At 39.8% G+C, this 15,736-nt stretch overlaps 1 protein-coding gene across 5 annotated transcripts in view; it reads right to left on the bottom strand.

Annotated features, from left to right (window-relative positions):
* Positions 1-3,001, bottom strand: part of faap24 (FA core complex associated protein 24) — a 76,279-nt gene extending 73,278 nt beyond the window's left edge. For 4 of the 5 annotated variants that reach the window (XR_004929083.1, XR_004929082.1, XR_004929084.1 and 1 more), the window contains exon 1: positions 2,807-3,001. Coding sequence is in view for 1 of the 5 variants with exons in the window: in XM_012856864.3 (XP_012712318.1) it covers positions 2,807-2,906 (100 nt within the window). In the remaining 4 variants the exon portion in view is untranslated. The remainder of the gene's footprint in view (positions 1-2,806) is intronic. The other variant, XM_012856864.3, reaches the window with a different exon arrangement.
* Between the last annotated feature and the right edge of the window lie 12,735 nt (positions 3,002-15,736).

The following is a 15,736-nucleotide window of genomic DNA, read 5'->3' as shown; positions in this document are numbered from 1 at the left end:
TTACGAAACCTACGTTTACGTCTTGACTTAATTATATATCCTAATTTTTATTTATAGAATTATTTAAGTAGAACAATGACTAGTGCAAAATTAAGTTGTATTTACCAGAGATGAAGTGTAGACTGCAAACTCTGTCGTAGTATGATGGCTCCCACAGTCGATTGGAATTGTCTGCCTGCATCTTTTTCATTAAAATTATCCATTTCTTTCTTCTTTCTTCCATATACGAAAGAAAGGTACATCCGACGATTTGGAATGCCTCTGTGTGCAACCGGGAGCACAACAAGTCGTAGGCATTGTTTACAGTCTAAAAATAAACTAACAGTACGCTGTAATTCACCCGTTTTGTCACGCTGGTGAGGCAAAAACAGTACTGTTTTTGCCTACCAGCGTGACCCGGATATAGGAAGCACCTGGCTCGTGACGTCACGCGTGAACTGGTCTATGCGCTTTCAAGAGGAGTGAATGCTGCTTGTCAAGTCTCGGTGCAACCTACTGGGTTTCCCCAAATAGGAAACCGTTTGCCCAATATGTATGATTTGATTGAATTTGACATTGTAAAGTACCTTGAGATGACAAGTGTTGTGAATTGGCAAAATCTCTATGCTTTAATTTTGAAAATCCACATTAGATCTTGATGACCTTTGGTGAGCAACGATCAGTCTGAAGTAAAATCAGTAACTGGAAACAGACAGTTTTGTAGCAATTTTGAGCAATATTGCTGCTCCACCAAAACAGATCGTTTACATCTAAAGTATAGTATTGAATCTATTGTATTTTTTCATCACTAAACTTCTAAAAACAATTAGCGATTTTTGTTTTTCTTCATTTTAAACTGATAAAACTCTGCATTAATATAGACTGAATTGTAAAAAAATAAAAAATCCAAAACTGGTACATCTTGAAATCAGAATCTAAATTACTTATTTGTTACACAAATTATTTAGTCATAGGACATTTAATTGCCTTTCTACAGTTAAAAGAAGCAAAAATATCCAGCGGAGCTTTTGAGGCTTCATTTTTAATGAATTCTGGTCAATTTCTGCTGGGACATCTTTTAAAAATTAAATGTTAAACTTTACCATTTAAATTAAGTAACAAAATGAGCAGTCTTAAAGAAGGAAATTAAATCCAGTTTGGGTGATTTATTTTTAATTGTATTTATGAGTCAAAGAAGCTATAAGAAAGAGAAAAAAACATTTCTGTGTCAATTTTAATTAGAAAATTGGGACACTTTCGCACCGCGATGAAGTTGGATATTGGACATTCAAACTCCGTGGAGTCAGCGGGATCTAGCTCAGCCCAGACACACTACGGAGAAAACTCATTTCGGCCACTTGTAGCTAGGATCTCGTTCTTTCGGTCACGACCCAAAGCTCATGACCATAGATGAGGGTAGGAACCTAGATCGACCGGTAAATCGAGAGCTTTGCCTTTTGGCTCAGCTCTCTCTTCACCACAATGGACCGGTAATGTTAGCAGAGTAACTCACGCAGACAACAGGTGATACTGTTTCACATTCACCAGTTTCTTTCAGACTGGCGTATTTTATTTAAACAGACACATGTGCATTCATTCAGTCACTAATTACACTCAGTCACATGACATGCACTTTGCAATATAATTGCTTGGTTCCAAACTAAAAATAAAATAAACAAATCAAATATAAATGAGAGCACAATATTTATAAATCTCAACAGGTTCACAGCAGACGCAGCACCAATCCGCCTGTCGATCTCCCGCTCCATCTTCCCCTCATTCGTGAACAAGACCCCAAGATACTTAAACTCCTCCACAAGGGGCAGCACATCCTCCCCAACCCGGAGAAGGCACTCTACCCTTTTCCGGTTCAAGACCATGGAGTCAGATTTGGAGGCATTGATGCTCATCCCAGCCGCTTCACACTCGGCTGCGAACCGCTCAAGTGAGAGCTGTAGATCACGCGCTGATGAAGCCAATAGGACCACGTTATCTGTGAATAGCAGACACGCAATCCTAAGGCCACCAAAACGGATCCCCTCAACACCGCCTAGAAATTCTGTCCATAAAAGTTATCAACAGAATTGGTGACAAAGGGCAACTTTGTCATATCACATTTTTTATTATAAGAAATCTTAAAAAATATAAAAAGGCTTAAAATGGAATAAAAATTAATGTGCCCCATCAGGTTAATGTAGTAGAACAATTTCACACAGATTTGGAGTCAGTGGGTACATGAGCTGGAAGCTATTGAAGAAAAGTCCCAACTTTTCTCTTTAAAAATCTCTTAAAAATTTTAAAATAGCTTAAAATGGAATAAAAACAAGTGTGCCTTACAAATGTCATCCATTGACATGACTTATATTTGTTTCGGCTTAGCTGGTCATAAGGAATTTATTAATTTTTGTTTCTCAGGAGTACTTGATTCAAAGATTTGTTGACGGTCCCTAACTGCACCACCGCGAGTGGGAGAGGGGAGCAGCTGAGAGACAGTTGGTTGAAATCGGAGACCCTCAATCGGATCAATCATGAACTAGATCCCGCTGACTCCATGGAGCTTAAATCTCCAATATCCAACTTCAAACCACCTTCACCGCGGTTACATTCGCTTCCATACAAACTTAGCGCTCTGTGAATAATAAAGCAGAGCGCTGCCTACTTTGGTCTCGTCTGTCAGAGACGTTGTTCTAGGAGTCTGGTGGTTCAGCCAAATGCAAATTTACTAACTTGACTAGCAATTTAATCTGTTGTGTTCTTAACCGCTGCACTGACTCACTTTCAGTGTTCCGCCACTAAGCAGAGGCATTGAAAGGAGAAAAATACTTACCTTTTAAGCCCTGAACAAAAGAAGACGTCCTCCATTTCTCACTGCAAAGAATGTGTCCGTACGGAGGAACAGCATTCAACACTGCTGTCTTAGGTTCCATACTGCTAAACACTAAAAGTAATTCTCCTCACGTCACTTCAGCTGATAACGACAGCGTTTTCTTCTTGTTTGACGGCGTCACGGCGGATGGCAAACAACTTGAATTATGCATTACCACCACCTACTGGAGTGTGAACCAAATGCCGCACAAAAACAAAATCTCAGCTCATCATCTCAGAGGTGAGGGGAACAATTTTTTTGTCATCCTAAAGTGAAAGTATTCACTGGAAACACATTTTTGTGGACAAGGGAAAGCTGGAATCAAATCCACAACTCAGCATTACCAGTCAGTAAGATTGTATATTATATGTGTATTTGGGATTTGTTTGCGGAAATTGTGTGCACATTACACATGTGCATTTCCAGCTTGTCATTATTTGCTTACAGGAATTATGAGGAAATGGTAAATTCCATAAGCAATTGAACATGGCACAAACGTATCACATAATATGGAATGGGAGTTACAAGGTAATGGTGGTAAGCCACATAATCTAATTTTTTGGCATTTCTGAACATTGAAAGTGACAAAATACTAAAATTCACATTGTAGTCAAATGTAACAGATGTGCAAAATTAATCAAGATTGAGAAAATGGCAGGACGTTATCCTGCTTCCTTTATGAACGCAAATAATACAGATGTCAAATAACATCTGAAAATAAACATTTAATAAATAAATTGAACAAAGACCCATCTCATGCTCTATTGTCTGCAGGCTCTCTCTGACTGTCAGTCCTGCAGCCTGGTCTCTGCCCTGACTCATGGCCTTCTCCCTTGGCTACCTAATACAGATTAAAATATTTTAGAGTGTGAATAAGAGTTATTCTGAAATATCTGTGAGAACCCTGTCCTGATAACTGTTTGGTTTCTCCTTGCAGAAAGCTATATTTTACTCAGGAAGTAGTAAGCTCTCCTTACCTGTGAAGACCCAGTACCATCATACTGCTTCTGCTCTCCCTGACTCTGCTATTGTGGCAATAAAAATTTATTTTAAATATTTGGAAAGCGGGGCTGCACAGTGTTGCAGTGGGTAGCACTGTTGCCTTGCAGCAAGAAGGTCCTGGGTTCAAGTCAATCCTGGTTCTTTCTGCATGGAGTTTTCATGTTCTCCCTGTGCATATGTGGGTTCTCCCTGGGTACTCCGGCTTCCTCCCACAGTCCAAAAACATGAATGTTAAGTAAATTGGTCTCTCTAAATTCTCCTTAGGTGTGAGTGTGTGCATGGATGTTTTTTTGTCCTGTTTGTCTCTGTCTTGCCCTGCGATAGAATGGCGACCTGTCCAGGGTGTACCCCGCCTCTCGCCCATTGACAGCTGGAGATAAGCACCAGCATCCCTTGTGACCCCAGCAGGGATAAGCGTGTCAGAAAATGGATGGATGAATATTTGGAAAGCCTCAGTGAACATAAGTTCTACACAGAAATAAAGGACAGTTGTGTTTAGTTTCGCCATGAACTAACTCACAAAGGATGTAACACACTAGCTTAACATGATATACTGGCATGTATTAACTGAGTCATTATTTAGCTAACATTAACCACATCATGCATTCAACAACTCAACTTACATGGTTTATTTGGAAAACAATGTTTAAAGTTCTCCACCTTTTGCTGGCTCTGGCTGGTTTGCTGACACACACACACACACACACACACACACACACACACACACACACACACACACACACACACACACAGAGTGAAGCAGCGATTCATACATAAAAACACAATTTAAAAGGCATATCCAAAAGAACACCATTACTCCGTCCATCCATCCATTTTCTGACCCACTTAATCCCTCATGGGGTCGCGGGGGTTGCTGGTGCCTATCTCCAGCGTTCACTGGGCGAGAAGTGGGGTACACCCTGAACAGGTCACCAGTCTGTCACAGGGCAACACAGAAACAAACAGGACAAACAACCATTCACACACACACCTAAGGACAATTTAGAGAAGCCAATTAACCTAACAGTCATGTTTTTAGGCTGTGGGAGGAAGCCGGAGTACCCAGAGAGAACCCACGCATGCACAGGGAGAACATGCAAACTTTATGCAGAAAGACCCAGGGTTGGATTTGAACCCAGAACCTTGTTGCTGCAAGGCACCAGTGCTACCCACTGTGACACTGTGCAGCCCAAAACAGCATCATAAAAGACAATAGTAAAATAAATAAATTAATTAAATACATTAAGTAAGACCCACAATGATATAAGCAGTGCTTAACTGAAATAGTCCTTATTCAAAAAGGTCACAGCAGAGGGAACAAAGGAGATCTGATACCTCCTAGTCTTTGTTAATGGGACTTTCAGTCTTCTGCTAGATGGTAGCAACTGAAAAGAGGATTGGAAAAGATGAGCAGGATTTTTGTAGATCTGTGTAACTATTTTCCTCAAAGCCTTTTAATGTTAATCGAGAAGATGAAATTGTTGAAGATCAGTTATTTTACTGGCCTATTTAACTACCCATTCAACTTGTTCTTATCTCTGACTAAGAAGTTTCCATACCAGGAGACTATGATGAAAGACAGGACACTTTCAATAAGTGCCCTAAACATCAACTGTAATGTGTACTTGCTATCATTAAAACTCTTTAACTTCCTTAAAAGAAAAATATGCTGTCTAGCCTTCCTATAAACACAGTCAGCATTTACCGGAAAGTTCTGTTTATTATCTATAACTGTTCCGAGGTATTTAAAAGCAGTGACCTGCTCCCAACCTTCACCCCAGACATAGCTGTGTTTTTGCTGACATTAAGATCCAGAACGCTGTCATTGAACCAGGAAAGCTGGTCAATGTGCTGAAAGTAAGATGAACTGTAAGCATCTTCTTGGCCAGCTACCAATATCATCAGCATATTTAATGACATAAAGCTAGCGACTGTTAAAACCCAGCTCATTAGTGTACAAAGAAAACAATAGTGAAGATAAGCCACAACCCTGTGAAACACCTGTGTTCAAGATTCTACATTCAGATAGGATATTATTAACTTGTACCTGTTGGAGTCTCTCTCTCAAAAACTCTTTAATCCACAGCGCCAGATAGACTTAGACTTTCTTTATTGTCATTTTGTATACACAGAGTGCATACAGAACGAAATTTCGTTTTCACACAGCTCAGAAAGATCGCAGTAACTCTACAGGATACCTGACAGTGAATTACAGTACAGGATAAAGTGCAGTGATAAATCGCAGTCACTTACAGGATAAGTTTCAATTGACTTCCGGATAAAGTGCAGCAGTGAACAGTAGGCAGTTGAAATGTAAACAATGTAAAACAAATGTAAACAAATATGCAGTAAGGTGCAGCAGTGATTTAAAAGTAGACAGTTGCATTGTAAACAGTTTTGCAGTACGTTTCTGGGTAAGGTGCAGCAGCAATTTTGCAGGATACGATACAAATGTGCAAATGGCAGATGGCTGCTTATATTTAGGTCACACGTGCTTTAAAAGAATGTGCGGCTGGGCAATGTTAAAAGCAGATGAAAAGTCTGTAAACAATATGTGCACACATGTTTGAAGTATGTCTAAAATGCTATGTACTTTATCCAGGAGGGTAAGAGTGGCATCTCATACCCCTCAACTAGCCTTGTAGGCAAATTGCACGGGGTCCATGTCAACCGTTATGGATAACGGTTTTGGGCACAGGGGCAGTAATTGATGTCTTCCATGCCTGTCGGACAAAGCCAGTATGGAGAAACCTCTCAAATAATAGCTTAAACACAGGACTCAGCTGCATGACACATTTCCTCAGAAACCTTCCCCCAGTACCATCTGGACCAGTGGCTTCATGAGGATTAATTTCCTCAAAATCAAAATTATCTTCTTAATGTTGAATGATATTAATTCAAACCTGCAGTAGTATTCATTCAAATAATTTACAAGACAGATGGGGTCGGAATGATGCGGGAAGGTTTTTGTTTTCTCCCCATCATTATGTTCAATCCCCTACAGCAGGGGCGGAGCTAGACTTGGGGTTGGGGGCAGGGAGGGGCTAAGGCTATCTCAGGGATCCACAGACTATGAAGCTAAATTTGTTTCTCTAACAAGCTGTCACAGTTTCCAACCGTTACCTATACTATACATACTAAGTACAGGAGATTAGGTTTGTGTACATAATTTGCTGTTTGTTAAGAATTTAACACACACAAAAAAAAAAAACACAACTAGGCTGGCAAACATTCACTTCCATCATTAAATGCCAAGGCAGTGTGTGTACGGGACTCGCAAGTCTGACGAAAGATATCCTGAACGTTCAGGTAAACGTAAAACTACTATGTATATTCCAAGGTAAGATGCTAACATTAATTAGCATGCTGGTTACAATACATTTGTAGATAATCAGTTAAAGTTGTTGTTTTTTAAAACTTCGAGTAAGGTAGCTATGCACTGATTGAGGCTAACATACCAGAGAAACTGGAGTAAGTAACGTTGGTTGCCTGACACAGCTATCAGTAGCTTTTTGTGACTGGACAACTGACGCCAGAATTTCCCAATCCCACAGCTGCTATACCTGGGGGATAACCAAAGGGATCACTAGGGAGGCTGCTGAAAACCCCCAACCAAAAGGTTTGTGGTTTAAATGTATACAATGACAAGGCAAGGCAAGGCAAATTTATTTATATAGCACAATTCAGTACAGGGACAATGCAAAGTGCTTTACATGATTAAAATATAGCAAATTAAAACAGAATAAAAGCAAGTAGGAATAAAATGTAGATAGAAATTAGAACAAAAAAGTGGTGATTCAGTTAACTAGAACAGTTGAAGGCAATCCTAAACAAATGTGTTTTTAATCTTGATTTAAAGGAACTCAGGCTTTCTGCACCTTTACAATTTTCTGGAAGTTTGTTCCAGATAAGTGGAGCATAGGAACTAAATGCTGCTTCTCCTTGTTTAGTTCTGGTTCTAGGTATGCAGAGTAGGCTGGAGCCAGAAGACCTTAGTGGTCTGGATGGTTGATACACCGATAACAAGTCTGTGATGTATTTAGGTGCTAAGCCATTTAGGGATTTATAGACTAACAGAAGACAGAGAGATTGTAGTGGCTAAATGTCCGTGCTTAAAATGTTGACCATTTCTTTCCTTTGATGAATGCAAGTAACCACTCAGTCAGACGGAATGAACGAGTCTACGCGTGTTAAAGTTTGAACGACGGTAGAAAACAGTGTGTTCGCCCCGTCTTTATTTTCAGTAAGCCAAACACACATCAGTTTTTTTTTTTTTTTATATTCCAGAGACGCGCGAGCTTCGCAACGTCATCACTCAGCGTCAGTTCCTATCGGCTATCTATTCAAGATAATTTTAATCATTAAACTTAATGCATATTAAACTAAAGGGAAATTATAAACATAATAAATCAGTAATAGTTATAATGCAATTCTAAATATTCTATGATATGTAAATACTAAACATATCCAAAATAATAACTAAATATGAGCGTAAATTACTGAATAGAAAAATGGCACCAACAGAGATCTTTATTTTATTTCAACAGTGCTTTGTTTGCATGGATATTCACTTATGCAGCGCAACCTCCACACGAAACATAAGCCACCAAAAAGCAAAACAACATGGTTCTTAGTAGTGTTGCACCGATACCGATACCAGTATCAGACGGGGCCCCGATTCAGCACTAAAATGGTGGTATCGGTATCGGCGAGTACCAACAAATAGGGAACTGACACCATTTTGATGTTTGTATGTCACTTGAACGCAGCCTTCTTTCTCCCAACTAGTATTATACATGTTATATAAGTTCATGAAAGTTGCACTATTTTGGCATTTGAGAGCCAAAACTCAGGGTTTAAAAGAGATTATTCAATTATTAATGTAATTTTACTGTCTTTCTGTTGCACTACTAATATACATGTTATAATTTCAAGCCTTTGAAAGCCAAAAGTTTATTTAACTATTGTCACCCATTCCAGGTAGGCAATAAAAAGTTCTACTACCCTAAGTAGTATGTAGTTCTTCATATATACACACACACATCGATTTCAAACAGATGGTATCGGTATGGTATTGGTATTGGCCAATACGGCACAGCCAGGTAGTGGGTATCGGTATCGGGGCCAAAAAAAGGCATCGGCGCAACACTAGTTCTTAGCTCAGTGCATTTTTGTGCATCTGGCTGAAAATCCAGCTCAAATAGGCTTACATTTAGTAGCTGCCAAAACCATTTTTAACGTGTAACTATATCATAACAAAATAATTTAACATATAACAAGAACATATATAAAACCTTTGGCATTACTAAATGTCATGTTTGTTATGAATGTCCCTCCTGCACCCCGTAGTTTAATCGGGGGCATGATGAGTAACCCGGATGTATTGTTTTTTTTTTGCTTATGCGAGTAGTGAAGTAAAGAGACGTTCAAGCATACTCCTATCTCCTGAGCCTTATTACATTTTAAAGTTATGTAGAACATAACAAGTGGCGATGAGGATGGGATCTCACTACTCTACGCAGCCGTTTATGTGACAACCGCCGGGTTTCTATTACGAGGGGAGGATGCAAGATTATGTCGGGTAATTCGTCTTCTGAGGAGGAAATATCCCGTGCTCCGGAGCCAGAGCAACCCAAGGCTGAGCAGCTCACGGAACCCAGTGCCAGTGCTAACACGAGCAGACCTGAAGTAAGAGAACCAACACCAATAATAGCGGCAGTTATTGGTAATATTGGCCCTTTTGACGAAAATGTTGAACAATGGAGCTCATACTCCGAACGTTTTGATTACTTTGTCCAAGCCAACGGCATTGTTAATCCCAAAATTGTGCCCACTTTTCTAGCTGTGATGGGACCAAAAACTTTCAACCTATTACGTGACTTGCTTCAACCCACAAAGCCTGGGGAAAAGACATACGACGAAATAGTAAAAGTTTTGTCAGACCATTTTTCACCAAAGCCATTATTAATCGCTGAGAGGTTCAGGTTTCATAAACGTGACCAGGAAGAAGGAGAGTCAGTGTCTTTGTTTGTGGCGGCACTGAGAAAATTGGCAGAACATTGCGAGTTCGGTAACGTTCTAAACGACACATTGCGAGACAGGCTAGTGTGCGGCCTCAAAGATGAAGCAGCACAGAAGAGGTTGCTCACCACAAAGAATTTAACATTGGACAAAGCCATCAGCATTAGTCTTTCTATGGAAATGGCATCAAAAGAAGCTCAACAGCTACACGCAACCACCAAAGTGCATACAATGAGCAGCTCAGACAGAGCGAACACGCAGGGACCATGTTACCGTTGCGGCAGAATGGGTCACCTAGCAACCACGTGCAGATGTAAGGATATGGATTGTCGCCATTGCGGGAAACGGGGACACATAGAGCGGGCATGCCAAAGTAAAAGAAGTGTTGGCAAAACGACCAGAAATGGGAATAACGACAAAATGTTTGAAAACAGGCAGGATTACAGAAAAGAAAAGAAAAAAAGACCTGTTCACACAGTAAGGCAAGATGAACAGTCTAGTGAGTCTGATGAAGAGTCGGAGATGAGCATACATACTCTGAAAATAAATAAAGTGGATGCAGATGATGAGGGCTATTGGGCAAGACCCCTGCTAGAAGGACACCCCGTAAAAATGCAGATTGACACTGGATCCAAAGCATCCATTATCTCTAAAAAGGTGTATAAGAGTCACCTAGGGCACTTAGCTTTAAGGCCCTCAGACACCAAATTTAGAACTTACTGTCAAGGGAAAATGACTGTCTGCATACACTAGAGTTGAATGTCTCATCCAGTTTCTGAGTCGTGGACCAGAACCTTGTCACTGAGGTGCATCGACAGCGAATCACTGCAACACGTGGGGGACGAAATGTGGAGTTCCATAAATGGAAGCTGTGAGTGCGAAGTCTAAACTCCAATCTCCTTTCTGCCTGATCTGCTGTACATGTCAGTCCAGTCCATCTCAAGGACCACAGACTGATAACAGACTTTTTGTTAAGGTAATTCAGACTGTTATTTCTAGCAATATTCTTTTGACCAAATTTAATGGAATGTGATTTCTAATATTTTTTCTGTGTCTCCAACTCTTGAGCTTCTAGGCAAATGGATTGGTGTAGGTAATAACTTCTTAAGGCAGCCGATTGAGCAGATACCAGCAGTACAGGTTTGCGGTTCTGAAAAATATACTACTGTCTCTTAAATGTTTTACTATATAACTGATATGTTCCTTTTAAACATGAATTTTAATTCTATTATGTCCAGGACCGTATTGCTCATAATTGACAGCAGAAGGTGTATTTTACCATCACAATTATTAGCAGAAAATTCACTGGGGTGGGGATATTTTTCACATTTAGGGTTCTGTGATGCTGCATGCTCACAGCTGCATGCCATAAATTTACAGACTGGAAGTTCTTATCAGCTTCTATGACGCAGGGGACCTCTCACTAGCAGGCACAGTGGTGATCTGGGTGTGACGTCTGGTTTCCTATTCATTGCAGAGATACACTTTTTAGGTTAAACGGATCTGTTAGGCTATCTCTTGATAACTCATAAGTATTGAGATTTTTCTATTGTACAATATAACTGTTGCATGCTAAAACTTATCAGATTTTCACCAGACTTTGCCGCTACCAGGTGTTTTATTCAGGTAAAACCCAATATTTTATCAGTATGTAAGTACCTTGGAACAGTCAGCATTCTCATACCATCAACTTGCTGTGAGCACATTAGAATAATCATTATTTCAATGGGTCCACTGATCTTACACAACTTTTGGAGGACTTCTTGTAGATCTGTGGGATTATGAAATTGCATTAAGTTTTGATCTGAATCCAGGATATAAGGCAGTGTTTTTCATACTTCAATTCAGATAATTATTTGCAGTTAATTGATTCCCGGTGATGACTAATACTATTCTTTGTTAATGTTTTGTAACAAAATTAATTTTGTTCCAAGCAGAGGGATATGACATAAACATTTATATGATAACACTATATTGTAAAGCTATTCAGATCTTAAACTTTATATCAACCCTTGGCACAAGTAATTCGGAGGAAGGATTCTTGTGCAGGACACCACGGAGGTATGTAACTGCGTTGTAAATCAGATAACGGTTGTTTAAACAAAGAGAAACCCCCCTCAAAAGACCTTACCCATGGCTCTCTGGAATGTTTGTTAAGTGACTCCCAAAACAGACCGGAACCGTAAATTAGATTTAATTAGCGGAGTGTCAGACACCACGTATCTGCTATAGATAGATTAAATGAGGGGGTTCTTGGATAAAGGCTTAAACAGTTTAAGCAGGACAATAAAGTGAATGTTGAATTAAACAGAAAAACTACATAAACTACAAAAAACTGGATAAAACAGAGATAAACAGAGGGTAACTTATTGCATATTTAGTTTACTTTAAAATCATTGGTGTGTCAGGTAGGTTAGTTAAGGATTCAAAGCCACGTATATCTGTTGCAGTAAACTGGATCAGGATTTGTAACAACTGGATAAAACAAAATGAGGGTTTGCTTTTCCTCTCAGATTAAAAATGGGAACTTTTTCGCAGCATACACATCTGAGTATGGAGGAAATGGTACAGAAGTGAGGTGTGGTGACTGCTGAAAGGTTTTGTGTGGAGTGGTGTGCTGAATGGTAATCTTTAATCTTTAATCCAGAGAACATTCTGACATTCTTACAGGAAAATGTACTTTGATTTCAAACTAAATTAACTAATTTTAGATTCCACAGACATGGCGATTCCCACCGGAGGTATAAAGTTTTTGTGCAGGCATTCTTTTGCAGGACAATCAGAGGCCCAGCGTCAGGAAAGAGGAATTGCAATAAAATGTCTCATTAACTATTACATTTCTAAAATAGGTTTCTCATAGGCTGGAGGGGAAACAACATAAAGGTTGGTTCAGATTAATGGGGAGAATTCTAAACACAATTGACTATAATTCTGTGCACAGACTACATTGAAATTGGGGTGAAAAAGATGTGAAGTGTGTTTCTTGTGGGAGTGTTCAGTTAATTTCATTGCAGGATATGTTTCCATATGACTGAAAGGAGCTTTTCGGGACCGAAGTCAACCTCCGGAATTACAGGTAGCACACAACATTTGATATCTAAGCGGTTGTCGTGTAAGTTTCAGGAGACATATAATAAGGAGAAATGTGAATGGAGTTCACCGACCCCCAACCTCGAAGGATGCGCGCTGAGAAAATCCCAGACAGATGTGGTAGGCCAGAGGTCAGGGGCCCATCTGATTCCAGAGCCGTGTGTACCAGCCAAACAGAGGTTCCAGGGAGATCACCGGAACAACTTATCTCGCAGAGCCACCCACGGAAGGGGCAGCTGGAATTTTATTTTGTTTTCGTTTTTTATTTTTAATAAAGATTAACATACAGTTGTGTGGAGACCGCGGTTGGAACACTGACTCTTTACACCATCTTCTTTAAAGGCGAGAAGAAGACATCTCCGAGATGCAAGACATCATGACAACAATTGAATGCATTGTGTAAAAGAGAAAAAAGAAAATGAGAGTTTTTGTAATCACTGCATATGTCTTATAAGTTCCATATTCATAAGGTGTTCAATATTAGTATCGTTATAATCTTGGTTTTGCATTGCATGATAATCTTTTTATTCTGTGGTTTGATCTGAGTGTAGTGCTTTCATGGGTTATCTTTATTTCTAAGAAGACATTTTGTTAATCTAGTGTTGTGCCAGTTCAGACGTGACAGAAAGCGGGCATCAATTCGGGACGTAACGGACTACGTTACCCATGATGCAATGTGGTCAAAATGGCCACCAACTCATGTGGTCAAAATGGCCACCAACTCCCATCACGCAACACGGCAAAATGGCCGCCGATCAAGATAAGGTTGCTATGGTGATGGCTATAAAAGCCGATCACACACGAAAATCTTCCTTCTTCCCTGGCTTTTAGCCAACCCGAGAAGACACGCACAGCTGATTCCGTTGGGGTGATTCCACGCCACGTGTTCGATTGCTCGCTGGACCGAGATTTTTCGACGCAACGGTTATTCCCTGTTTTTTTATAACAGGAGGTCGACTTAAATAAGTACTTTTAAATTCCCTCTGATCAAAAGACTGAGAGACGCCGCATCTCCCAGTGATCGAAGAGGACCCCGCTTTGTCTGGCCAACAAAGCGACTGTGAACCCGGTGGAAGAAACGAAGGAGCTTTTTCCCCGTCCCGCTGCAGCCTGCGGAAAACTGCGCTCGTCAAGACGCGTCCAGAAAGCCGCCTCACTCGGAGCGCTCCGGACCAGCCCCGAGGCATCTCAAAGTAACGGGGTTTTCCCCTTTTATTTCTGTCTCACCAACAGGGTGTTTAGAAGTGCCTGGGCAGGCGGTAGAACTTTGTAGGTGTTGGTTAATGCTTTTATTCCACGACGAAGTTGGAATTATTTTGCTGAACATTTTCTTTGTATGTGCATGCATTGTACAATTGATTTGCTGTGTTGATTTGTGATCCATCAAGAACCCCGCCGTGGGTTACCGCTTTATTTCTTTTCATCTTTTTCCCTGCTTTCCCCCCTCTCTCTTTTCGCGTCTTCTTATCAATTTAATCTTTTTGTCCGAGCTCAAGTCGCGGGCTTTGCTTTAAACTCCCAGTTAGCTGCGCCCCTCGAAGTGAGGTATTATCCCATCAGCGTAAGCGTGGTTACGTCATTAGGACCTCCCCTCATACGTCATCGTAGCAGCCATCTTGGGAAGGTGACGTGTATCTGAACTGTAGGTAGCTTAGCTGAACTAGCTTTGTGTAAGACATCAAAGCGTCCAGTGAGGTTCCCGAAGCTGTTCTGTCTGTCAATGCTGATACGTGAAATGCCGGTGTTTCGAGGGCGGTGTTAAACAACTTTGAGTTAAGTTAAGATCTGCTAACCGCTCATTTTAATCCATTGTTTATTTTTGTTTTGTTCTTTATTTCCACATATATATTTTGCATGTTTTAGTTTAGTAATGAGTAAGAATTCCAAAGTTGTTTGAATCAGAGAATTACTGTAACAGGGAATTGCTTTTGGCTCAATAAAACCAACGACTGCGGAATAGACATTGTTTTGTGTTCAGTCCAATTCACAGTTACATGGTTATTCAGAAATCAGAGCTAACCTCCTTTGGAGTTAACATCTGACATTAATACAGAGACAATATCATTGGATGGTGATAAGGAATAAGGATTTAAACTCTAATTGCAGTTACATTGGGGTTCTCACAGCCTGCTGGATAAACCTGGTCGGTTAACAGTCCGACCTGATCATTTATTCCAGCATAAATGAGTTCATAACAGCAAATTAACTAATACATTAGTGGTATAAATACTTATAAGCTTATAGCTAACATCACCACCATTTGAACTACATTTGTTATAGCGGAATTTTGAGTTGAATGATTTATTATTTAAATTGTAATACCAAATTATAATTAATAATAATAATAAGCATATTCAACCAGCTTATGGCATAACACTAGGTTAGGAATCTTAAAGTCATATTTAGATCATATAATAGTTTCTGGTAGTTGCACATTTATTTTAGCTTTGCACCTCTCGGATAAAGGTGCTTACTTTTCTTAATTCTAGTAGGTTAGAGATTCAGATAGGTTTAGTAGCTTTTTAGCTTATACTTGGGTTATTTTACACTTAAGGGGAACATTTGAACTTCATTTGATTTCATAAGTCGCCAACAGAGGGGACAGTGGGTTACAATATTACATCTTACTATTTACATTTTGTTTAAGGGTTTCAAGACATAGACTTAGTTTAGCCTAGTTATTGGTTTGATCTTTGAGGGATCAAAACAGAGGGGTTGTTGAGAATTAAAAATATATCTTAGTTGGGGTTACTGAGGAAAGCAGAGTTGGGTCTGTCC

The sequence above is a fragment of the Fundulus heteroclitus genome, unplaced genomic scaffold (assembly GCF_011125445.2).
Source record: "Fundulus heteroclitus isolate FHET01 unplaced genomic scaffold, MU-UCD_Fhet_4.1 scaffold_39, whole genome shotgun sequence".
Classification (NCBI taxonomy): Eukaryota; Metazoa; Chordata; class Actinopteri; order Cyprinodontiformes; family Fundulidae; genus Fundulus; species Fundulus heteroclitus.
This window is presented reverse-complemented; position numbering and strand designations above follow the sequence as displayed.